The sequence below is a fragment of the Kryptolebias marmoratus genome, linkage group LG9 (genome assembly GCF_001649575.2).
Source record: "Kryptolebias marmoratus isolate JLee-2015 linkage group LG9, ASM164957v2, whole genome shotgun sequence".
In the NCBI taxonomy this organism is placed as follows: Eukaryota; Metazoa; Chordata; class Actinopteri; order Cyprinodontiformes; family Rivulidae; genus Kryptolebias; species Kryptolebias marmoratus.
Genome location: NC_051438.1, coordinates 7,648,783 through 7,674,095, shown reverse-complemented (window position 1 = coordinate 7,674,095; position 25,313 = coordinate 7,648,783). Strand labels below are relative to the sequence as shown.

Here is a 25,313-nt window from a genome sequence, read left to right as displayed (position 1 = left end):
TATATAAAATACAACTTTTCTGGGGTTTTTAAAAAAGTAATCCCAACGGCGGCTCGAGCTCAGCGTTAACCAATCGTCTGTTTCGCCACAGTTGGATTATCTCCGGGCCCGCGGATAAAAACGTGACTTTTAATCGCCGCGGCTGCTTCTTTTCTTCGGTCCGCTCCGACCGTTGACGGCCTCGTGCCTCCGCGCCGCTGCATTATTAATAAAGCGGACCCAGGATGCCCGTAGTGCTGCGCTCCAGGCGCTCCATCCAACTCCGTCGGACGACGACGACGAGGAGGAGGTCGACCCGCCTGGGGGCGAGACGCGAATACAAGGTGGGTACTTTTTTTTATTTCTCAGCTTTTTCCTCCCCCTCCTCCTCCTCTTCCTCTGCTGCTCGGAGCCACACCAACGGACGGCCACGTAGCTCGCTCTCTAACGGCAGCAACGTTAGCTGCTGCTTCGGCAGACCATCCCGGGAACGGCTTGTGTAGGGACCGAACTGCTTTTTTTACTTCAACCTTTAATCTGTAAAGGCATTTAAACATATATATGTAGATAGAGATATTTCGTATTTAGCGTAAGCGAAGTTGTTAGCATGAGTTAACTGTTCCGAGCTAACCTGAACTACATCTTAAAGGACCCCCACCCCGCAGCAGCCTAAAAAGTTATTTGACATTAACTTCTAAATCACTGGGTCATGGTAAGTTTTTATTAACTGCTTCCGTGATTTATGCGTTAATAGGACTATAAATCGTGTTTTTTTCCTCTTTAATTTGACTCATATCGCTGTCTGGTGGCACGGCTTAGACGCCACCATTGTGTAGGTGTAACAAACTGTGGACGGCACGCAGTAATAGGTGAGGTTTGAACCCGAGGCTCTCCTTAACTGTGTTTCTGATCCTCCTGGTTCTGTCAGGATTCGGATGAGTCAGACTTGGAGTCTGTCCCAAGCCGAGTGATGGAGAGGGACCAGGCTGAGTTGGAGGAGGAGGAAGAGGAGGCTGCTGCTGATGATGCAGAACTAATGGTGAGACATAATTTACTTAAACAACACACAGACACGAGGCCCGGGTGTGGCAGGGCTGCTTTTCACCAAGACCTGGGCTGACAGACATATGGCACTGTAACCTTGTCTGTGCAGCAGTAGGGCTCCCATTACCAGGAAATACAGCTGAACTACTGCGGAAGTGCGCTCATTTCCTTTACCCTGCAGAGCAGATTCAAAAACAGAAACTACCACTGGAGTCCTATGATCTGAGAACAAGACCAAAATCAACACATTTAAGTTGATTACAGCACAAGGATGATTCTAGGATTGAACCTTCAGGGGGGTCCTCAGACCTTAAGGACAGTATATGCTACTGCTGCTGAAACCAGATACACTTTATAAAAAGACGCATGACAATTTTTTTTTGTCGATTTGACATTAAACCAGACTAAAGCTTTCATGTTTTAGGTCAGTTAGGATTCCCCTAATTATTTCTGTTTGTTAAATGCCCAAATAATGAGATGGAACATGCTTTTTTTTTAACTGAATTTATTTATTTTTTGTTACTTTCTTCAAAGTCACAAGTTTGCATACATTTTGTTTTAGATGTGGTAGCGTTCCCTTTAAACTGTATGGCTTGACTTGCGTATCCTTTCACAAGCTTCTCATAATAGTTAGCTATTATGAGAAGCAAGCGTTCCTCCTGACAGGACTGATGTAACTGAGTCAGGTTTGTAGGCCACACTCCTTTTTTAGCTCTGCACACAAATGTTCTCTGTGATTGAGATCAGGGCTTTGTGATGGCCACTCCAAAACCTTGACTTTGTTGTGCTTAATCCTCTTTATAACTAACCTGTCAGGATGCTGAGGGACACTGTCCATTTGAAGACACATTTGTGTCCAAGCTTTAACTTCCTGGCTGGTGTCTTGAGATGTTGCTTCAGTATTTCCACATACTGTTCTTTCATCGTGATGCCATCTAATTTGAGAAGTGCACCAGTCCCTCCTGCAGCAAAACGCCCCCACCACATGATGCTGCCACCCCCGTGCTTCACAGTTAGGATGGTGCAAGATTTCCCCCTTATCCTCCAAACGTAACTATGGTCATTATGGCCAAATAGTTCAGTTTTAGTTTCATCAGACCACAGGACATGTCTCAAAAATTAAGATCTTTGTCCCTGTGTGAAAACTGTAATCTGGATTTTTAATCTTGTTTTTGGAGTAACGACTTCCTCTCTGAGTGTCCTTTCAGCTCATGTTGGTCCAGGACTTGTTTCTTTGGATAATAACTCTCTGATCAGCTTCAGCAGCATCTTCACAAGATCTTTAGTTTTGTTTTAAAATTGATACAAACATTTTGCCCCAAAACATGTTCATCTCGAAAAATCAGAACCTCCTTCCTGTATGATGGCAGGACATTCTCATGGTGTTGATACTCATGTATTATTGATAAAACGGATGAACCTTCAGGAATATAGAAATTGTATCCAGTGTGGAGGTCGACAATTCTCTTCCTGATATCTTGGCTGATTTCTTTTGATTTTGTGTTTGAGGTGGGCCTTAAAATCCATCCTCAGATATGCCTCCAATTAGCCTAAATGTTGTCAACCAATCAAAAGCTTCCAAAGCTATGACGTCACCATCTGGGCTTTCCCAAATTGTTTAAAAACATAGCAATCTCAGCCAGTGAAAATCGCTGTATAAAACCTTCTTTCAGCTGCGTTTTCACTGGCTACTTTTCATTGATTGACCAAAAATATTTTGTAAACCTTTGCCTACAAGAGTCCCTGTGTTTTCCCTGATCTGCATAATGATGTAAAATGTAATTTTAATCACAAAAATGGTGATTTATTTTTTTTCTTGCTCCCCAACTTTGATTATTTATGATCACAGCCATGTTTTAGCAAGCAGATGTTGTTGTTGTAACACCACCACTGATTGGACAAGAGTTCTCATTTATCTGCCGAGGCTTCTGATTGGTTGATGTTGGGGGTGGTAAATAATAGTTCATTTTCTTAATGTTTTGTCCTGTGGTTTATTTAGTAGTTCTTTGCACATCTGGTGTAGCTCTCCTCTCAGTCGAGTGGATTCTACCAACCAAACAGATCACCAGGAGAATCTATTTCAAATCTCCGGTCAATATGTTTTTATTCAGATCTATTTTACAAGATTCAGTCTCCAGCATGAAAGCAGTTGCTTCCAAAATGGTGAATACACAAATGTTTGTACTGCACCACAAACAGTACTGTTATCCACCAGAAGTACTGTTATTGATCTGCTCAAGCAAGCGCTGAAGAAATGTTGATTGCAGCTGTCCGTAGTGCGCCCGTGTTAAAAATGAAGTTGTAGTAAAGCTGGTATTGTGTTCTGAAGGATTAATAATAATAATCAGTCTACTTTTTTATTATTTATGTTGTTATGAAATTTAATGTATGACTGATCTGCTGGATGCTTTTTGTTTTTACTTTTTAACATAGGTCCAGGTCTGGACACGTATGGAAAAACATGTGTCCAGACTTTATTCTTTGTTGTTCTTTCTAAAACATACAAATGTGAATTTCTGAAAAAAGAGATTATGATCAAACAAACTGAGCACTTTTCATATTTCTAATATAAAAGAGGTGAACATGGTTGTAGTTTTTGGACGTAGCCAAGTGAAATTTAAATATGTGCTTTATAAATGCAAACATGTTACACATGCTGTATGCAGCTTGTCAGAAACAAGATGGTCCAGCTGATATGCTGGGTTTTTATTTTACTCTGAAGTGTTTTTAGAAAATAAACCTCATGTTGTGCTAAAGATTTAAACCCTACGATAAAGAACATGAACTCATCAAAATCAAAGGTATTGTTCTCAGCTCTCCATCTTTTATGTACAGACCATACTGCACCTTTACATGAAAGGTTTGGACTTAGATGTCAAAAATGTCCTAAAATGTAAACAAATTTAGGCTTAAATGATTGAGGGGATGTGCAGGAACCCTGATCACAAATATCCTGAAAGTGGAGTGTTTTTATGAATAAAATTGGAATTATCTTTGCTGTATGATTGTGTATTTCTAAAAAGAAATAAAAAATCTCAGTACCTTGTTGTTCAGTCATTCTGCCTAACAGGGTGATTTATTTACAAGTTTTAAACAAGCAGAAAATAAAACCACAGAGAAATATTAAAACTAATATAAAATAAAGTTTCTCTCTTATAAAATAACTTAAAGGTCATTTGAAAACGCAGCTCTGGGCCAGTATCGTTGTTTTCACGCTGCTTGTTTTCTTTTGAAATTTTGTGTTTTTTGTTGCCGCGGTGCATTAGCAGATTTATGAAATAGGAGGACAAATTTGAAAATACGTTTTTACGATCAGAACTCTAGCTGAAATGATGCTGTCGTCACGGTAACGGAGCTGCTGCATAAGTAAACATACAGGGTGTGGTGCTCCACTTATGAGAGCTAATTTGAATAGGTGTGTGTGTTTCCGTGCTACAGAGGCAATAGAGGTAATAGAGTTATTTCTACAGCAAAATCACATGACAGAATTACATTTAAAAGTATGTGTTGATGTTTAACTGTTTGTTTATTAGATTGGCTGAAGTTTTGGTGTGCCTGTTTAGTATTTTGCCATGGTGAGATTCAGATTCTGCGTGTGTGTGTGTGTATATGCAGAGAGCCGAGTAATAGACATTTTGTACATGCTTCCTTATTCTCAGGACCTGAAGGATTGCAGTGTTGTGCTGGATCGGTTCCACTGTGATGACAAAGCCCTGAAAAAAGAACTTGAGGAGAAGGAAGACATGAATCGTAAAGGTGGGAAACCTGTCTCCCGGATACCTACTTTCCAGAAGCGACCAGTCACCGCCGAGCTTCCTGTTCCCAGACGAGATACTCCTGTGCATGTAGCTCAGCCTCCGGAAAAAGCTGCAGGTGGAGGTGTGGAGGCTTCGAAGTCCAAACCAACAGATGTTAAAGAAACTGCCCTCACTTTGCCATCGGTCCGCATTCCCAAAACCGTCTCTGATTCTTCCCCTGTGGCTGGCAGCGTGGAACAAGCGGCTGCAGCAGCTCACAGCTCTGTAAGTGCTCCACCTAAAAGCTGGAGTCTGTTTGAGTCTGGTCAGAGCCCTGCGATTGTAAGCCCCAGGCCTGCTCTCAGACCACAGCAAGACACAGAAAGTACCATAGGAGCTGAAGCAGGTGCCATCCCAGATGCTCCTGAAAGCCATTTCTCACATGAGAGCTCCCTCAGCCAGAAGCCTCAGGAACAGACCAGGTTTACGCTCACCGCCAGCGGAGACACGGAGAAGTCTGCGGGGAGAGATGATGTCACCGATGTCATCCAAGTGGACGCCATCATGGACGAAGAACCGCCGTGGGAGACTGAGACGACGAAGACAGCTGAACAGAAAGATAGTGGATCTTCATCAGATGCTGAGTGTGAGGAGGATTTGGGAAGCGAAATATCTGTGGGGGATGACTCAGAGCATCAAGAACCGATCGCAAGACAGCCGGAGTTTCTAAATCTTGAAGAGAAGAAAACCAATAAATCCAGCTCTCCTGTAGCACCAGAGAAACCTGCGAAAGTGAGCTCAACCAAGTCGACAAAGGTGAGTTAACGTGTGTTTGTCACAGATCTCCTTCAGTGATCAGTAAACTTGTTTTCATAGTGGTTTCAGCTGCTTCAGTCATATATGAAGGAATGTCACCACACCCTGCAGTAACTGCAGAGGAATGCAGCAGAGTTATTACTGGAGTTATGATTGAGATGATTGTAAGGGAGGTAAATTCTACCCATCTTGTTTAACAGAGGTCAAGATGCCCATGTTTAGCCCTTCTCTGCTTGCTGCTTCTGGGAGGACTCGGTCAACATGTCTGGCACTACGGGCTCCCCATGTCTGTGGCTCAGCTGACGGCTCAGCTTGAGCTGCAGTGGCTGGAGGGCCTCTGCCTGCTACCAGAACCTTGTAGCACAGACTGTCGGCAAGTAATATCAACACAGCGCTCATCTTTCAGAGCCGAGTGGCTTCAACAATACCGAGATACTGCTTTGTCACCCAACCAGTATTCATTAAAGAGGAAAAAAAGTTGTGAAAGGACGCTGAAAGGTAACATGGGTTGTAACTTGAATCCCCCTGTCTGCTGTTCAGTGTGCAGCTGGTGGAAAGCATCCCCGTCGGCCTGTACTTGTCCTCTCCACCGTCCAGTCTAAGCATCGCGGACAGCTGGCTGCGTCTGCTGGACAAGGCCAACAGCTCGGTCCACATCGCTGCTTTTTACTTCACCCTGCGAGGCAGCGATGTGGTGTCCGCTGACTCCTCTGACTCTCAGGTCAGTACAGTGCCAGGCCTCACTCTGCAACGAAGAAATGTTGAGGAACTCGGGAGGTTATGTTTTTGTTCCTGGATGCTTTTCAGGGAAGAGAAGTCTTTGAGCGGCTGAAGCAACTTGAATCTAAAGGTATCAACCTCCAGATTGCCGTCAACGCCCCCCAAACCTCGACCCAGGACACAGCAGAGCTGGCTGCAACAGGTGGGAATCTCACGTACCCATACACAGTTTGTTGTACTTTTGGAGCAAAACATATGCAGAAATATGGGGAGTCTGATTTCTTCTGTTGTCCTGTTTGGCAGGTGCACAGGTCAGAGAGGTGAACCTCAGCGCTGTGACCGGAGGCATCGTGCACACCAAGCTGTGGGTGATTGACCAGAAGCACTTCTACATAGGAAGTGCGAACATGGACTGGCGCTCTCTGAGTCAGGTACAACAGCTTTTATGAACAAAAAACTCCCCCTGCTTTTTAAAACACATCACCATTTAGATTTTTTGTGTAGCTAGATTTTTTTTTCAGGTTTAACAAGTGCAGTTTACATCTGACAAGACCAATGAGCCAACAGCTGTCAGCAATCTGAAAAATGTCATAGCTGTTCCTGTGAATGCCCTTCAGTCCACGGTGATTTACAAGCAGAAAAATCATCAAAGGGTCACAATCGGCAGGACTTTCAAATTACTGCCAAAATGGCTGTGTAATGTGATCATTGAGTCTGCAAGAACAGCTATGAAAGACCTGCTTAAGAAGTGGGTCAACTTGGATTAGCTATTTTGATCTTCTCAATCATCATTCTTGTCCTTTCAGCTGTTTAGTTTTGAGGAAAGAAAAACAAATCACAGATATGACATAAACATACAAAAAAGTTATACTGCGATTCTTTCCTTCAGGCCGAGGCCTCCCTTGAAAAAGAAATATGTGATCTCAGTGGTATTTGCCTTAAATAAAGTTTAATAAAATAAATAAGTTATTATTTCTGCAAAAACATACCCCTCCAAAAAAAGGAAGTCAGCCAAAAGGGGCGTGGCTGCAGATCTTCACAGCTGGCTGACTGATAAGAAACACCACCCTAACATGAGAGCTGACAGCTGAAATGTTGGAAAGGATTTTAAAATTCCATCAAAAGTCAGTTTGCAGTTTGTTGTGTCCAAAACTTGAAGTAAGCACAAACACAATCTGAAGCTTGTGAGAGAGAAACATTCAGACGGGCCAAGGAAGCTGTCACAAGGAAATTGAGGGGAAGAAAAGAGAAAGTGCTCAATAAAAAAGAGCAGAAACGGGACTTAATGTGTTTTAAAAGACCAGCATAATAAGCTGTTAAATTAAATAGTTTTGTGTCATTTTTGTTCTTTTTTATTCTGTTTATGTAATGATTTGTTAATTGCCAGGTGGTTGTAACTTAAAGGATTTTATCAGTTCTTCATATTATGTGAAAGCAAAACCTGTTATTTGTCAAGACTGAATGCAGCTGCTTTTTTGTTTACAGTAACAATAAGTTCTAGGTTTTCCTCATGAAATCTTTTTCATGGTAAAGGCCCTTGTTGATCTGAATGAATGCCCCTGTATCTGCAGCTGGCACTGAAGTCATGCTTTCTTTCCAAAAGGTGAAGGAGGTGGGCCTGGCAGTGGAGAACTGCAGCTGCCTGGCTCAGGATGCCTTCCGGATCTTTGATGTGTACTGGAGCGTCGGGGGATCGACAAACGGTTCTCTTCCATTGTTCTGGCCCGCCCGAGACACTGCCCTGTCCAGCGCGGACCGACCTCTACAGCTGAAGTTCAACGGGGTCCCCGCTCGGGTCTACCTGTCTGTAAGAAATCACACACTCATCACTCAGAAATCATTCTTTACAGGAATTCAGTTTTGTTCTCTTGTTCTCAGATAAACATAAAATGTGACGACGATGATCAAACCACCAGTTCTATTGCCCCCCCTGAGCCATATATCCCACACCCTGGTAGTCCTGACAGTTTACGCTGCATTTGTTTCCCACAGAGCGCTCCTCCACAAATCTCAGCCCGTGGCCGCTCAGACGATCTGTCCACCATCTTGTCTGTCATCAAGGATGCCCAGAAGTTCATTTACATTTCTGTCATGGACTACCTCCCACTGTCTGAGTTCACAAAACCCCTCAGGTAGGCTCCCAAACATCCACCTGTGCTCCCAGCTGCACTGATTCATCATAAACATTTAACCAAGTTATATGTAAGGTCAGCTACTCTGTGATTGGCCGATGAAGGTTTTCACTCTGCAGGTGAACTGATGTTCAAGTAAAGATGCTGGAAGAAGAGTCGGGTTGAAGTCAGTTCTGATGTGTTTGGTCCTTTTCAAAAAGTTAAAATGAATCATCTTTCAGCCCGTTTTATACACAACAAGGCTTTTTTATTGCCTGCAAACACAAGTGTTTTTATCTTCCCACTTCTGATTATGTTCTGGTCTCCCAGGTTCTGGCCTGCCATCGACTCCGAGCTGCGAGCTGCGGCGTGCACCAGGGATGTGCAGGTCAGGCTGATGGTGAGCTGCTGGGAGCACTCACCAGCCTCTATGTTCACCTTCCTGCAGTCCCTGCTGGTGCTCAGCAGACATCCGCTCCAGTGCAACATTGACGTGGTATAACTTTATGAGCTTATTGGCAAAAAACAATGCAATAGGTCGACAGTATAGAAATAAAAAAGACACCTAAATTCTGTCTTGTTTTTCCGTTTTTTTTCCGTGTAGAAAATCTTCACAGTACCTTCAACGGCAGAGCAGAAGAAAATCCCATTTGCTCGAGTCAACCACGCCAAGTACATGGTCACAGACAGGGTGGTCTATATAGGTAAGCTGCCATCACACAGATTCCTTCGACAGAGGAATATTAATATTACTTTAATACTTTTAGTTATTTGTTTTAGTGAGTTTAAATGAATAATTCACCCATTTTGAACTGTGGTTTTGAGCAAAAGTTTTAAATAATTAATTTCTCATCTTTTTCTTTTGGCTGTTCCCATTTCATGGGTCTCCACAGCGACTCATCCTCCTCCATCTAACTCTGTCTTCTGTGTCCTCTGTCCTCACTCCAACTACCTCCATGTCCTCTCTAACTGCTTTGTCTTTTTCCTGGCAGCTGCATCTCTAACATCCTTCTACCAATATACCCACTGTCCCTCCTCTGCACATGTCCAAACCATCTCAGTCTGGCCTCTCTAACTTTATCTCCCAGTCCTTCAACCTGAGCTGTACCTCTGATGACCTCATTCCTAATCCTGTCCATCCTTGTCCCTCCCAAGGAGAACCTCAACATCTTCAGCTCTGTCACTTCCTGTTCTGTCTCCTGTCTTTCTGTCCGTCCCACTGTCTCCAAACCATACAACACAGCTGCTCTCACCTCTGTCTGTAAACCTTTCCTTTGACCTTTGACCTTTGCGGCCACTCTTTTGTCACAAATTACAGATTAATTTCTTATCTGTTGTAGGTAAATTCTTGAGTTTGAAGACATAGTTTACATCCTACAGGCCTGATGAGCTAAGTGGGCTGCTGCTGTCTTAAAACGGCTCCTGTTTCCAAAATGTCATAGCTGTTTATGCAAACAGTATTTTATAAACAGTTTAGCAGTACAGAGTTATTTACATGGAATTCTGGAGTTATTTGCAAGTGTAAATAGCACCAGCAGCAGTTATATGTAGCATTTCTGGATCACATTCGGCAGGAATTTTTCATTTCTGTGCCAAAATAACCAAAAGCTGTTTTAAAATTGCAGCAATTCACTTTGGTCTTAACGATGTTTGGACTAGCTCTTAGCTCGTCAGTCCTGTCAGAATTCAACCTTATTTCTCTAAAACAACCAAGGTTGTACAAAAGGCTTTCCAGGTGAGCTTCTTCATAACTTTTCCACAAAACACCACTCCAAAATGGCTGAACTTTTATATACTATAAAGTTGCACACATGCAAACATGTCTCATAGAGAGAGGTAATGTCAGAGGATGGATCTCCAAAGCTGAGCCGTCTCCCTCACTGAAGTTCTCCGTGTGACCCGGTTCTTCTGTTCTCAGGGACGTCCAACTGGTCGGAGAACTACTTCACTCACACCGCCGGCGTCGGTTTGGTGGTGAACCAGACGGGCTCGGCGGTCGAAGAAGGCCAGCAGACTCTGCAGAACCAAGCGGAGCAGCTCTTTGTCCGAGACTGGAGCTCCGGGTACGCCAGAACGCTCTCCACGGATGACGTGAAAGTCTGCCCCGGCCGCCACCACTGACGGGTTGTTTTTTTGTTGTTGTTGTTCAATAAACGGCTCTGAGCCCCCTTGCTCGCTCCTGCTACTTGAACTTAGTTTTTACTAAAGCAGATCTGATTTGCTGTAAAAGACCACAGCTGGGTTTTAATGCTGCCTGCTATTTTCTGTATATAATTGCATTTTTAAAAAATTTGTTTTTTTTAAATACTCTGTTTTATCAATGGTTGGGGTGTAAAGCAAGCTTACTTCGCAAGACGGTTCGTGCCTAAAGCAGTTTGTATATATTCCCTAAAATGTTGTGTTTTGAACGTTCTCATGCAGAAAGTAAAGTCTCCAAAGAGGTGTGGTGTGTGCACCACAGACATGTTTACACTGCGGAGGCTTTTCATCTGTGTAGCAAACCTACTAGGTGTTTCCTCGAAACGCTGTTGGTTTTTCATTTTAATCAAATGGCTGATCCAAAGAATGAAATCCAGTTTGAATGTGCACTACTAAAAGAGAGAGGGGGGGAAAAAAAGAAATGAATTGAGTGTTTATTTTGTCCTGATTGTAAGAAAAGCATCTGTTTTGACTGTTGATCATTTCTGCACTGTTTCCTCCATCACCACACCACCAGGGGTTTGATTGTCTCGTTTGACGTCCTCTTCCTGTGTTGAAACGTTAAACAAAGGGAGCTCCTGACTCTGGAAGGAACATTAAACCTCGGACAAACAGCAGTTCACCTGATGTCATGTCATAAATAAAATCTGCTCATCTTTCAGACCCTTGTTTCTCTCTTACTGACTTTTTTTTCCCCCCCTTCAATAAAACATTATTTCTAATGTTTAAAAGTGAACTCTTGTACCAGGTACCTGAAACTTATGTTTAAATTTACATTCGGTGGTAGTCAGAGCTACAGCGTATTTAAACAGGGCAGAACCTGTGCACCGTGGTGCTTTAACAGCACGGCATGGAACATTAAACATTATAGAGGGAATCATTTGTTTTATTATTAAAGCAACATTTTGTATGCTTTTTGCCCAGTAGTCCTGTACAAGTGAGCAGCTGGTAGAAAAGTACACCTCAGGTCAACGGAGACGAAAAAGGGATCGAATTAGCTGTTATGAATACTTTTTTCGTAAGAGGTTTGTTAGCACTTTTATATTTGAGACCCTGAGGCTCATACTTGTCACATAATACGAGCAGAAAAAGCAGTGTCAAGGAAGTCAAAGGCAAAAAAAAAAAAACCAAGAATAAAAAGGTTTTTTTCCCAGATTTTTTCAAGCAGGTTATTTAGCCCACTGATTTAAAAAGTTTGTTGTTGGTGGGGGTTAGTCCCTGTTACTAACTCCAACCTGACCCCTAGATGTCAGTATCTGATACTCACTGAACCCTTAAGAGGTCTTTCAGACGCTCCCTTTAGGGGTCTCTGCTGGGAATCATCTGCCCTGTCCCAGCACGCCCCTCCATCACTACATCCATAAACCCTCTCCGTGCTCTTTGCCTTTTCCTCTTTCCTGTCCAGTATACTCTTCTGTTCCACCTCCTCACATGTCCAGACCTTCTGAGCATCCCTAACTCTGTCTACAAGCTGCTCAACATGAGTTGTCCCTCTGATGGACTTGTTTTTAATTCTGTTTATTTCGGTCTCTGAACATCTACAGTTCCCCCACCTCCGACACTCATCTCCATCCACTCCACCCTGCCTGCTCTCTCTTCTTCACCACCTGTTGGCCCCAGGTACTTGAACTTCAGTACCTCCACCTGCTCCCAATGTCATTTGCAACCATCACAGTCTATTGGGACTCCTGCTGTCAACCTGTCCATCATCACTTCGAACAACAAGGGGCTCAGACCTGACTCGTGATGTAATCCCACCCCCACCTTGAATCCATCTTCACTCCCACCCTCGTCTTGTCCCTGTCCTCCCCTACCTCGATTCTCCTTTACCATAATCAAACCCTTCCCAGGTGCTGTATGTTGTGTACAACACCAGCAGGTTAGTTTGTGTAAATTCAGCCTTCCTTTGCAAGTTGATGCTGCATTCAATGAACCTCAGGAGGAGGATGTCAAAACTGAAAAACTGGTGTTTTCCAACTGCAGGGTAACCTCGGGTAACGTTTGTTTCCGCTTGAAAACCCCCCCCGTGAGTTACAGACTAGAAAATCAAACTTTTTATTTAAGTTTCCTAAAGATATTTTGTTGCTGGAGAAGTTTTTTTTCTCCCCAAGCTGTCATTAAATGTAGCACAAGGACGTCAGGACTTCAGGACGTCAAACCTCAGCAGCAGAATAAAGTGAATTTTATATAAGTGAATTGTTAACAAATTCTCTTGCAGATTGTCAACAATTAGAAAAGATTACACAGTGAACAGGTGGATCTGAATACTTTATTTAACAATGGAAAAGTAGTTTAGGGTTATTTGTTTTTTTTAATCATCACAGTCATGTACATTCATAGGCTGTCAACTTCTCCCCGAAAATTGAAGTCTTAAAACCTTCCAAATACGACAAAATAAGAACTAGAAGCAGAGGGCTTTATCTCTGCAGAGAAATCCACCAACTTGCACCTCTGACAGGTCATGAAACATGAGTAAGAAAGCTCACTGTCACATAAATATTTAGAAAGATTCATTATAGTCAAACTGTTCCTGTAGGTAAATATTGTAAAGTTAAACTTTAGGACATCACATCGGTACCATGATATTCTGAGATTTGTGTAGAATAGCAATAACAAATTAGGGAAGACCAGAAAATTTCAGCATGTCAAAAAAAGCAAAAACTAAATGCACTGATGATGAAACAACCTGCTAACTGGATCACCTTTTTTTAATTACCACATGAGAATCTGCATTTTACTAATCACTGACTAAACATATTAATAAGTAAATAACAAGCATAACAATAAAAAAGTAAACTGAACCAAAACATTTAGTTCCCCAGATGGAGAGTCATGTTTCATGTTCAAGAACTCCTTCACAATTTTCCCTCATTCTTCAATAAAAGTCCTTCTGAAACAGTTCACAGGTCTGTGCAGCAGCAGGCCTGTAAAATCCCACAGTCCTTAAAGTATCCTCAACCTCTCATTCCCCCGTCCAGCTGTGTCCGCTCTGTGTGTCAGATGATGATCAGGGAAGGTGAATGAAGACTAACTAAACACCCTGTGCAGATAGGAGCAGGGTTCTTACACGCTCTCTGCAAGTCGTTCCCCGCGCGCCGCCAGCGGAGGGTTGAGGAGCAGCGTCCTGTCATTCCATGGAGAGCTGCACGCTCTCTGTCTGCTGCTGCTGCTGAATCTCAAACTTCCTGGCTACAGAGCGAGACAGCAAACACACACATTTTGACAAGACATTTCAGGGGTGACTGACTCAAAACATACAAATATACCAAAATAATTTTGCAATGCCAGTTAGATCCTCACTTCTCTAGATTAAGAAAAGATTAAATCTTGTCAAGACGAGTAGGTGAGCCTAAATTATGGTGTAAGAATTTAGAAAAGGTGTTTAATCTTATACTGCTCTCGACGTTTCTGTGCTCCTCACACTTAACATGACATGAAAAAACTATGTACAAAATGATAGGTCAAAATAAAGCAGCAGGTGGCTCAGCAGGTAGGGGTTAGTCCTGTAACTGGAGGGTTGCTGGTTCAAAGCCCTCAAAGGCCGACTCATCAGTTGTGTCCTTGTACCTTGCCTACTGGTGGTGGTCAGAGGGCTCGGTAGCTCACCACTATCTGTGTGGATGAATGGGTGAATGACTGAATGTAGTGTGAAGCACTTTGGGGTCCTTGGACTATATAATGTGCTATACAAGAACAGACCATTTGTGATATTATATTATTTTACAAAATATGTTACTCTTCCTATTTTTTTTAGATGATTTCTGAACAAAGAGAGCTTTACTCTTTTTTTTAATTTTTAGTGAAAATTAAAGCATAATGTTTAGAGTTCGCCGAGTCTCAAAATTTAAACGTGGTGCCGGTTAAAGTGAGTATCTCACTGGGCGGCGACTGTTGAGGACTAGTTGGTGACTCAAAGCTGAAAGAAAATGAGAAAAAGAGGGAATTTTCTGTTGCAGTCTCACTGAACTTTGGGTGTTTGCCACCAGGGAGAAGTGTAACTGTGATTTTGTGCAGCCAATTTGAGAAACTCATAGCCTCTTTTTGTGTGTGTGGCTTGCAAATCTGTATTCTAGCCTTTGCACAATGTCTTTGCTCATGTCATCCCACAGCATACCTACAGCGACAAGACTGTGAGCCTCGGCGACTCGTGCGCGGAAAATGAGGCCCTGTTTACACAATGCCATTCTTAAGTAAAATCTGCTAAAATCACATGTAACCTTTTGCCAGTCAACACCAGAAAATCTTCAGGAGACTGGAGACATTTCCAGTATTGTATTAGTAATAGTATTAATCATAATAATCTTCCAGGATGCTGTTCACCTGTAAACTGTGTCTGAGATTGACATTTTGGAGACACTCTCAAAAATGCTGTTTGTAAACTAGTCACCATCAGTCACAGCCCAGTGGGATACTTTCACCCCTTCATACTTAGCAGCTGTTTTATACTCAGCGAGTCGCATTTTACACCAATTTATTTACCATTTCATAGCCATGCACTTATTGTATGACCTCCTGCTGGTGCACTGAAAATGGTTTGTGACTTTTTAAAAGAGATGTTTGTGGAACTTATTTGTCTCCGTTTTCTGCTCAAAGCAGAACCAGAATTAATACCGGATTTGTAGGTAACCCAGTACAATTCAGACGTATAATGGCTGATTCCAGCATTTGAACAGCAACGTGAGGCCGCTTCGTGTACACGCATGACGCTCACCCAGAGAGTACATCTCCAGCTGTTGCCGCAGGCGGACCTTCTGCAGGCTGTCGTAGAAGTTGGGCTCAGGGTTGCTGCCCGCGGTGGGAGGAAGAGCGAAGATCCGCATGATCTTCCTCTTGTTTCTAGCGGGAACACAACATCATCATGTAGCATCAGGAGAACACATCTATCAAGGGTTAAACCTCCCATTCACAAGTTATTTATAAGGTACATAGGACACAACAGATCACAAGAAGAGAAGTCAGGTCATAGGATAGCAGGTAGCTGCAATCTTGGTTTCATTTGTGATTTTTGTACCCGGCAGGTCCATCCCCTAAAAACTATTTTTCTTGGCTAGCAGGTTGGAATGATAGGACTCTGTATTAATCAAAAATAGGAGAAGTACCCATAATTCATTTTATCTAGATGTTTACCTTCTATTTAAGAGACAGTTACAGCATAATTTAGACTTTTTGCTCAAACAAAAGCTGCTGGACTTTCCTGAAGGTGCTAAAAAAACATTTTCAACAACCCAGCAGACTCTTAGTTCATCTTTTCAACCATCTGTTTTTCAAAAAGTCAATCATGCTGACTCATCACCACATGCTTTTAATTATTCTCACCAGTAAAAGGTTGAACTGGTAATAACAATAGAATTTCCTGCAGCAGCAAACTCAACCTTTGGGGTGAATAAAAGTCCATTACTAGTTATTTAATAAAACTACTGATTAATATTATTCTAACCACTAAAAAGCTTCTGAACATTCATCAAAGAACATCTGCTGAAAATCCCTACAGATATGAAGGGATTATCCAGTGTTTTTGTATCGCATGACAGCCTCATTGTAGAATGGGAATTAAGGACACTAATAAATAAATGTTGAATTTTAAAACGCTTTAACTGCTTTTAACCCAGATACACGTCGGCGTCATTCTCTGTTAGCATACATTATGCTAGCAAGTTAAAATGCAAGATGTAGCTGAGGTGTTATTTAAACCCAAAGTAAAAGAAGACTGGACCGGAGCCGTGCTTACTTTCTGGCGTACATGAGCAGGCCGAAGCTGACCAGGATCACCAGCAGGTACACGTTCGTCGCCTCGTTCCAGGCTTCGTGGACCGAGTAGTCTATCGACTCCGGCTCGTTCCCCACAACCCCGTGGGCCCCCATCAGAAACACCACCAAACGACGCGAACAAATGTGGAACAACAGGACGAAGTATTTGACAAGGTAGCTTGGTTAGCTTGCTGCAGCCTTGGCCTGATACACTGCTGTACGCTGTAAACAGTGATACGTCACTTCCGGATTGGCTTCATCCGGAAGTGCTGCTGCCACCTGCAGGTGACGTGTCATAGTGTTTCTGTAGCCTCGACAGCAGTGACAGCAGAAATATAGTATTAATATTAAAGTATAGAAAATAATCTAACTTTAAAACTTGATGCTTAAAATAAACCACATCAGGTTGTTTTACTTTTAGTTTTAAGCGTTTATACTGATGCCTGGTAGTCTGCTATTCAGCAAAGTTGGGTGGACGATTATGTTTTTGCTCGTGTGCGTGTGTGCTTGTCCTTCTGCTACCAAAATATCTCATAAACCACAGGATGTACTTTAATTAAGGGCTGTACAACTGTAAATGATAAGCTTTAAAATGGCACCCACAGCCAACTGACCCTACAAAATACAAAAATGGCTGTAACTCATTTCACAACAAATACTCCAAAGGCTACTCCTTGCACACGATCTTTGCATAAAACTGTGAATCAAGGACATACATTACATCTAATTAACTTCTGGAATCAATGCATGTTAAGATGGCTGCCACAGCTAACTGACATGAGCTAAAATTTGATGTGGTAGTAACTGAGAGTCATTCACAACATATACTCTTAGTGTGACATCCTGCAATATCGCATAAGAAAAGTTCATTTCAAGGTTTGACCAAAACCAACTAGTAAAGCACTTTGGTCAACCTTGTTGTTTTTAACATGTTATATAAATATAATTGATTTTGACACTGACATTGGAATGTGGACATTTTTTATTTTTTAATGGGGGAAAAAATAAATAAAACCCAAGACATTTTTAATTTTGAACTAAATATAAAAAATATTTAAAAATGTTTTTTAGTTTCAGGATCTCCTGTATTGCCTACAAATCAAGGGAAAGGATGAATTGTTTTTTTGGGGAAATTTGTCTCATTTAGATAATATCAGTGTTAAATTGTTGAGAACTGAAGCAAATATAAGTCTTAGAATAAACCCTCAAAGTGAAAGTTTATAGATGCTTAGATGGTGATCATCATCTACTTGCAGTTTATGAGATGATGGCAAATATGAAAAATAAACTCTACATGTTGATGTTCTCCAGGGTGATAATACCACCTAGTGGATGGAAAGTTTTCCAAACAAGGTGTGCTGTTCATCAAGGAAGTGAAAATATGACAGAGTGCCAAGTGTTGAACGCTGACTGAAAGACACACATGCAGAGAGAAACTTTGTCATCTGGGTGCATCAACATCTCAGTGCCATACAGGTGAGATTATTAGTTGTTCAATTGAAGAGCAGGCTGACATGTTGACTTTTTAAGATCTTCTTTGCAGACACAGAGGAGACCTGTCCTTTGTATTTTCACATATCACTGTATAAAGACAAAGTATTAAAATGGTTGCGAAACACATAAGCTCCTCCCAGCTTGATTTTTTCCCAGAAAATGGCAGAGCCTGGTAGAGAATAAAGAAATACATCCTTGCATATGGTTAAACTTTACTTGTTGTGCTTTCTGTACTGGCGAGCTTGTTTTATTGGACGTGAAAAAGTCAAAAATTTACTGCAGATCTCTCTTGTCAATCTTCTGTAATCTGAGCCATCTGCATGTGAGCAAGAACAGACAGCTTCCACTGCACAAAGAAATCCCAGCCAGTTTATACAAGCGTCAGTGAACAGTACTCTGTGTAGAACATGCTGCATTAAAGCTCCAGAGTTGGTCTTTTCTGCTGTTTGATTAGAGCTTCGATCATTAGATGTAACAGGCCGTGTCTTGTAAACATAGCATTACAAATAATGCTAAACGTTCTCAGCCCTGTTCTAAGCCTTATATGCATTGTTTGAACAGCTAAGTTTGGAATGGAGAAAGAAAATAAAACATTCGGTGCTGTGACTTTAAGTCCTGCCTGTTACCCTGCATACAATCATGGTGTCATGTGAGCTTTCCCTTAAAGATTAAATTAATATATTACCACATTAAATTTTAGCCCATCATCTGTAAAATTGACTGAGTTATTTTTGTGCTTTCTAAGGTTAGCTGTAGATGCACATCCAGTGTTTACTCTCTGCAAGTTTCATTAAATGTCATCCAATGGTTCATGAGATATTTTGCTAACAGACCAACACACACACACACACGGGCAAAAAGACATTATTGTTCGTCTTTGTCTTTTGGTGGCAGGTGCTCATGAAAAATATGGCTATGAATATGAGTTTCAGTGTGGTAATAATTTCAGAAACACGTGCAGAAGTAAAACAGAAAGCTGGTAAAGACAAGAAACTGTAAGGATTAGTGAGGATTTTATTGGATAGATAACGTCAAAAAGGAAAAAACAAACACAAAGGAAGGACACATAACGTTGGTTAAAACCAGAGGTTATGACAATAACATGTTCAATGTTAGTTCTTCCTATAGCTGATGTTTTCAGTCTTGACTTTATTTAAGACTTAATCAGTGATCACCCAGACTGATTAAAAATTTGGGTCAATTCAGACATTTTTTAAGTACCGTAAAACTACAGATTTAGCCAAACTTTTAAACTGTGTTGCAAACAATATACAGTACATAAACTGTTGAGATAGATTTGATAAGATCAGAAAATAGATATAAAGATATCCAGATCCTTATCTTTAAACTAGAAGATAAGCCACTGATAATTCTTTTTGCTAGGTTTTACATATTATTAATTTTATTGCATGCATAATGGTTGTTTATATAAGACATTTGCACTCTGATGTTCTTCTCCAGGTCAGTGAAGCTGGGTTTTTGTGCAGAACATGCACTCTGTGCAGAAGGGATGGCTTGTACGAGTCAGTCTGCCTCAGATTATGTCATGACAGCCAGAGTCCACCTGGTGAGAGAGTTAACAAACCTCCCTGTGCTTCTTGAGAACTTGTATCAGCAGAGAGTTCTCAGTGATGAAGAGGTCAGCAAAATAGAGGCACAGAAAGATGACTACGACAGAACCAGAGCAATACTGGACTCAGTCACTAAGAAGGGGGAAGAGGCTTGCTACCAGCTGCTCAGGATCATTGACATTACAAGGAAAAGGACCTTAGGTAGGCCAACTCCTCTCCTCAAACACAAAAATGAAGCTTCCTCTGATATCAAGAAGTTTGACCTGCACCACTGGATCAGCTGCTTTTCATTTAAGGAAGAAAGTCAAGTGGATACAAACTACTTACAAGGTATTTTCTAAGCAGACTTCTATTCATTTAATTCATTTTTTAAAATTTATATTGTGCTAATTTGCAACAAGTCATCCCAAGAAACCGAGCACAGACACAATCCCAGTGGATCATGCTGATCTTTTAGCCTGTAGCTGCATCCTGATCCAGTCTGAGAGTGAGTTGTACCAGGACAGGAGAACAGAGCGTGGTGAGGGGGCAGGAGAACATTTCAAGAACATAAAAAATAAAAGGAAGCTCTGTTTGGTGAATACTAATAGGGCAGCAACACCATGATTTCTTTCAGACTGAAGGAGGTTTTCCAGATTTGCCACAATCCAGCCACGTTCTAAAGGTTGTGGAGAGCGTAGTGAGGTCGTCATCCAGAGTGAAGGGTGCTTAAATAAAAATAGTCAGAATTAATAAAATATTTGTAATCCAGTACATTCAAAATCAATCTAGCTATAGTCCAGTTCACTTCAGTAGGCTTTATTAAACCTGTAATTATAAAATGCCATTTGTAAAACAACTTTAAAATGGAAGAGAAGAATTTAAAATATTTTACTAGTTTTTATGGGTTTGCAGAAACACTAAACACTAAAATTGGAAACATTTCTAGCGGCAGTTTTGGTAAGCTGTAGAAATTCTTGAGATTTTTAGAAAATCTTGTTCATACAAAATTGCAATAGTCTAGCAAAGAAGTAAAAACTTGCATGGACTAGTTTTTCTTCAACACTTTGGGGTTGGTAATTACTAATTTGCCTAGAAATTTGCTTCATGTGAGTGCAGTTGGTTTCATCCCAATTAAGGTGTTTTACTCTCTGTAACGAAACAAATGATTGATAATGTGCAACATTTTATTTATTCATCGTGTTAATTTTTATTTGAAGTATTTCTATATACATGTAGTATATTTATTTAATTTATTTTCCTTCCTTTTTTTATTTTAGGACCAAGGCCATGCCACAGATATCAGACAAAGTTAAAGTCAAAAGCACAAAAAACATCGAGAGAATTTTGGATGGCAAGCAAAAATCTTTTGAAGGATTACAAGAATCCTCAACTTTCATACACCCCACTTGTATTAGATACACAATGCAGCATTTCTCCATCTAAAGTAAAGAAATTTAAGAACAAAAAGAGCAAGCTGAGTCGTCCTAAAAAGCTAAGGACTTACATTCCAGAAAACAAAACAGAAATCTCCCCCACTGACCTGCTGAAAACAGATAAAAGCATACTCTTGGTTGGGAAGCCAGGAATTGGAAAGACAGCACTGGCTTGTGAAATACTGAGACTGTGGGCTGAAAGAGACCACAAGGAGCTGGATTACATGTTTTACTTCGACGTGAGGGAAAAGGCCAGCATTCAAACGACCACGAGTTTGGAAGATCTTCTTTTCAGTGTGTACCGTGAACCAGATGAGGGCAAAGAGGAGGTCTTACAGGATATTAAGAGAAACTCTGAAAATGTGACAATCATTTTTGATGGAATCACCGATTTCTCTAGCTGTGCAGAAACTGTGCAGAAACTTGTAGAGAAAGACCTCCTACCTGATGCAAAAACTATCATAGCATGCAGACCAGACGATGAGGAAGACTTTTCTTTTGAGGGCTATCTTCGAGTGGAGGTGAAAGGCTTCAGTGAGCAGATGATAATGAAATACTTATCTACAACACTGGGTGAAGACCACAAGGTTTCAAGCAACTTGGAGCTATTATCTCTTTGCCATGTCCCAATGTATGCACTGATGGTGGCAGCCAGCTTTTCAAAAGAAGACTCTCTACAGCCAAGAACTATCACTGAAATATACATCAATATTGTTCGTTTTTGCCTTCAGAAGAACAGCAAGAAAATCAAGACCAAGAATCTAAATCTGTTCATCGAAACTCTGAGTGGAGAAATACTTTATTTGGCCAAGATTGCTTTTTACGCAACTCAAAGAAAAACGGTGAACCTGGAAGAACTGTCCTGTGGAGACAGCTGTGTGCTTTCCTTCCTGAAACCACTTGATATCAAACTCGACTGCACAGAAACAATCACTGCTCGTGCATTCCTCCATTACACGGTGCAGGAGTTCTTTGCAGCGCTGTGGCTTTTAAAGAATCCTGATCAAATTCGAGACGTCTTTCAGCAGTGCCTCACTGAGGAGAAGAAATACATGAAGCATCTGATTCCTTTCATGTGTCGATTACTGAGCGAGAGGAGCCCTCGACTGATGAGCTGTCTGATTCCAGAGGAGGAGCTCAAGAAAACATCAGAATGGTTCTTCAAAGAGATGATAACCTACTTTTTAAGTGGACTGTCTACACAAGATCCGACTACTACTGATGACAGAGGGCTTGATGTTGACATATTGTTCTTGTGCCAATGTCTGTATGAATCACAGAGTCCCAAAGCCTGCATTTATTTCCTGGACAAACTGGACTACCATCTTGACCTCAGCGGAGAGAATCTGGATCCTTACTCTTGTTGTGCTGTGGCCTACGTGGTCACCCAGTCAAAGAAAAGGAAGACGTCGCTGAATCTTGAAGATGTGGCAGTGTCAGAACAAGGAATGAGATGCCTGTTTAAATGTCTTGAAAATGTCAAATGGTATGACGTAAGTACGTATATGTTTTTAGGGTCAAATTATTAAAAATATTTTAAGTTTTTGGGAACTGTATGACCCAGAACAGAATAAGTTGTACAAAATTATAGAAAATATAAGTTGAATACTGTTAATTTCTTGTATGAAAAAATGGTCTCATCTTCTTTGATTTGTAGGTGTGACCCTCTGCCTCTGCAGCTCTGGAAGATTGTCCTGCTCAGCGAAGGGCAGGCAGAATATGTTACTTTACTTGGTTTAGGTGGAAACCAGCTGCATCTTCCAGTTGTGGGTGTAAGACACTTGTTCGAAAGGGCTGTGAAAGTCATGCAGAGGGTGACCACAAAGGTTAACGTCTGTCTCTATGGGGACAGGGGAGCTCCTGTCTGCCAGAGTCTGTGTGAGTCCCTCTCACAAGCCTTGCCAAACATCAGCTCATTCAGGTGAGTAAAAATGTTTCCACATACCTTTAGGCCTATTAGGTCTTAACCCTGTGGTTTTAAGTAGGGTACATGCAGCGGTCAGATGTAGCAGAATGGCTGGTAGATAACAAAGTTAATTTAGTAATAAAGCTCTATAAAGTCAAAAGAGTCATGGGTAGGCCCCCTTGTGTAGAGTGAATCTCGGGTTTCCTGTGTTCTGTGGAACTGAACCGCCACCTAAACATGGAGAAGGGAAGAGGTCTGGGACATGTGTTTTCTGGGGTGTCGGGACCTTCAAACTCAAGGAAAGGCTCATAACTATCATGTTGCCATGATAGTTACAAATCTCCTGATGATAAGACAAGGAAATCTACCTTCAGATGTTGAATATTCATTGTAAGGTTGTCTTGGTTGACAAGATGTTCAACGTCTTCAATGTCACATTCAGGACTTTGACAATGCCTGTAGAGGGACAGACCAGGGTGGTGGTTGTGGAAATCTTTATTTAACGAGGACAGAAATACATAATGAGAGACAAGGCACTCCGTAGAATAGTCGTCAAGTACTGTTTATTGCAAGATGGCAAGGCACAAAGGTGTAACACAGAACAGTGCTTGTTCTCCGCCACAAACTTTGTGCACCGAGGTTGTGTCTTGGACTCCATTATATACAGCTGGGCTTTGCATAATCTTATGTTTATCAAACAGACATTAACATTTTGCATTTGATAAACCTGCCGCCAGCAGATCTTGTGATGATCGTAAAAAACATTTTGCCCTAAGAGCAATTGAAGACAAACAGTGGTGAGAGGCATTTAGGTCATAACAAAGGGAAATACCAAACGGCGCCATACAACCCAAGTGACGTCTGTGTCAGCACAGAAAAGAGGTCACTAGCTTTTGGCCTCTGAGGGGACAGATGTTTAAATAATTTTTTTCCATTACAGTGGTGGTTCCATTTAAAAAAGGTGGACCAGAGAGTGTGTCCCAGCTGTTAGGAGACGATGTTGCTTAGCCTCCTGGGGAAGGTTTGTTTGCGGTGTTGGAAAGGACACTTTGACCAGTTACTGAATCATTACTCCAGAAGGTCCAGAGTGTTTTTCATCCTGGTTGAGCAGGAGTGGATCAGTTCTTAGAGTTATTAGAGTGTGATTGTTCGAACGTCATGTGTTTTGTGGACCTGGAGAAGGCTTTTAAAACCCTGCCCCACAAAAGATTCTGTTGGGAGTCTTGCAGGAGTATGAGGGACCAAAGTCTTTATTACAGGCCGCTCCATCCCTGTATAACTGAAGCAAAGGCTGCGTCCACATCTTTTGAACAAAGTCAAAGTCTTTTTGCAGGTAAAATTCTTTTGTTGTTTTTTTTTGTAAATTATGTAAAATCTCTTAGCGTCTTCAGTCCAGGATCTTTAGTGGTCACTGGAGTGGACAGGAGAAGTGTGAAGGATAAGGGATAAAGGTCAGCCCCTTCAAATCTAATACCATAGTTCTTGATTTGGAAAAAGCTAGAATACTCCCTCCAGGTCAATCTGTATCTTGCTCATGACTGATGCTAGGATGAAATGACAGATAGTCGGATGAAATAATTGGAGCTTTGTCAGCAGTAATGAGGGCTTTATAACAGCCTGTGATTGTGAAGACAGAGCTGAGTGAAAAGGTGAAGCTTTTGATTTATTGGTCTATTTAAATTCCTCACTTAAATTCATGAAATTTGAATCTGTCATGTTCGGTGGATATGACGGAGACGAACCCAATGCGCAGACTCATAGTAAAAAAAACAACTAATTTTAATAAAGTAAAAATGAACAGAACAAAACAAAAAGCTGACGAGGCAGCAAACAAATAAAGAACAAACTAAAACAAGAACTTAAACGAGAACAGAAATACTAACAGTTTTTAAGGTTTTTAACACTGAGGATAAGGAGGTGAGTGGGAACAGGTGGAATGATTACGGAGTCAGGACAGGTGTAGATGGGCGTGGCTGACAGGCAAGTAAATGACTGGGGAAGAGTGAAATGAAACCATGAACATGAGACAAAAACAAAAACAACCAAATAACAGACTAGAAGCAAAACAAAAACACAAACCAAAGAACTAAAATAAAAATAAGACATAAACAAAACCCAGAAAAAAGCCAAATGACCACAGAATCATGACCAAAAGAACATGATTACAGACACAAGCAGCTGAAATGAGTTTGCTTCTGATGGTGTCTGATCTAAGCTTTAGAGATTTGGAGGAGCTTGATTGTCTGGGAAAAGCCACGGGTTTAGTTGCTGCTTCTCCACATCAACAGTAGTCAGCTGAGATGGTTTGGGCATCTGATTACAACATATGTCCTACTGAAAAGAGACTACAAGGGAGATCCAGTACTTTCTGAAGGAATTATTTGGAAGAACTGGAAACTGTTGGTAGGGAGAAGTAAGTCTGGGCATTTCTCCTGGGTCTCCTGTATTCATGACCCAAAATTATGGAAGTATCTATCTATCTATCTATCTATCTATCTATCTATCTATCTATCTATCTATCTATCTATCTATCTATCTATCTATCTATCTATCTATCTATCTATCTATCTATC

General features: G+C 41.3%; 3 protein-coding genes across 6 annotated transcripts; 2 read left to right on the top strand and 1 right to left on the bottom strand.

Annotated features, from left to right (window-relative positions):
* Window positions 1-59: 59 nt before the first annotated feature.
* pld7 (phospholipase D family, member 7) lies at window positions 60-11,269 on the top strand. Of its 3 annotated transcripts, none has more exons than XM_017440311.3 (12): window positions 60-323; window positions 908-1,018; window positions 4,683-5,576; window positions 5,777-5,949; window positions 6,117-6,297; window positions 6,384-6,498; window positions 6,600-6,727; window positions 7,900-8,103; window positions 8,289-8,428; window positions 8,738-8,903; window positions 9,012-9,111; window positions 10,326-11,269. In XM_017440311.3, exons 1-12 carry the CDS (start codon window positions 225-227, stop codon window positions 10,526-10,528), a joined length of 2,514 nt encoding a protein of 837 aa, XP_017295800.1. In that variant the 5' UTR covers window positions 60-224; the 3' UTR covers window positions 10,529-11,269. The 3 variants fall into 3 exon arrangements, with proteins under 3 accessions (XP_017295800.1, XP_037833262.1, XP_017295801.1); XM_037977334.1 differs by lacking the exon at window positions 60-323 and adding an exon at window positions 371-478; XM_017440312.3 differs by lacking the exon at window positions 60-323 and adding an exon at window positions 377-691.
* Window positions 11,270-12,855: 1,586 nt separating this feature from the next.
* On the bottom strand, window positions 12,856-16,606 carry smim19 (small integral membrane protein 19). The gene is made up of 3 exons (XM_017440303.3): window positions 16,335-16,606; window positions 15,318-15,442; window positions 12,856-13,795 (listed from the first exon to the last, which is right to left on the bottom strand). Exons 1-3 carry the CDS (start codon window positions 16,466-16,468, stop codon window positions 13,734-13,736), a joined length of 321 nt encoding a protein of 106 aa, XP_017295792.1. The 5' UTR covers window positions 16,469-16,606; the 3' UTR covers window positions 12,856-13,733.
* A 1,107-nt stretch (window positions 16,607-17,713) lies between these two features.
* On the top strand, window positions 17,714-24,748 carry LOC108250425 (protein NLRC5-like). 2 transcript variants are annotated; one of them, XM_025002549.2, is made up of 4 exons: window positions 17,714-17,830; window positions 19,310-19,749; window positions 20,679-22,320; window positions 22,492-24,748. In XM_025002549.2, exons 1-4 carry the CDS (start codon window positions 17,778-17,780, stop codon window positions 22,757-22,759), a joined length of 2,403 nt encoding a protein of 800 aa, XP_024858317.1. In that variant the 5' UTR covers window positions 17,714-17,777; the 3' UTR covers window positions 22,760-24,748. The 2 variants fall into 2 exon arrangements, with proteins under 2 accessions (XP_024858317.1, XP_024858318.1); XM_025002550.2 differs by having other exon boundaries at window positions 20,679-22,327; window positions 22,492-22,549.
* Window positions 24,749-25,313: the final 565 nt, after the last annotated feature.

What these genes read in the sequence shown, in the direction of transcription:
- pld7 (XM_017440311.3), top strand. Translation starts at nt 225, where the DNA reads ATGCCCGTAGTGCTGCGCTCCAGGCGCTCCATCCAACTCCGTCGGACG. An exon ending in ACTGGCGCTCTCTGAGTCAG is followed by an intron (nt 6,728 to 7,899) that starts GTACAACAGCTT and finishes TCTTTCCAAAAG; the next exon opens with GTGAAGGAGGTGGGCCTGGC. An exon ending in GAGTTCACAAAACCCCTCAG is followed by an intron (nt 8,429 to 8,737) that starts GTAGGCTCCCAA and finishes CTGGTCTCCCAG; the next exon opens with GTTCTGGCCTGCCATCGACT.
- smim19 (XM_017440303.3), bottom strand. Translation starts at nt 16,468, where the DNA reads ATGGGGGCCCACGGGGTTGTGGGGAACGAGCCGGAGTCGATAGACTAC. An exon ending in CTGCTCATGTACGCCAGAAA is followed by an intron (nt 15,443 to 16,334) that starts GTAAGCACGGCT and finishes TGTTCCCGCTAG; the next exon opens with AAACAAGAGGAAGATCATGC. An exon ending in GCTGGAGATGTACTCTCTGG is followed by an intron (nt 13,796 to 15,317) that starts GTGAGCGTCATG and finishes CTCGCTCTGTAG; the next exon opens with CCAGGAAGTTTGAGATTCAG.
- LOC108250425 (XM_025002549.2), top strand. Translation starts at nt 17,778, where the DNA reads ATGCAGAGAGAAACTTTGTCATCTGGGTGCATCAACATCTCAGTGCCA. An exon ending in AACATCTCAGTGCCATACAG is followed by an intron (nt 17,831 to 19,309) that starts GTGAGATTATTA and finishes GTTCTTCTCCAG; the next exon opens with GTCAGTGAAGCTGGGTTTTT. An exon ending in GGATACAAACTACTTACAAG is followed by an intron (nt 19,750 to 20,678) that starts GTATTTTCTAAG and finishes TTTTTATTTTAG; the next exon opens with GACCAAGGCCATGCCACAGA.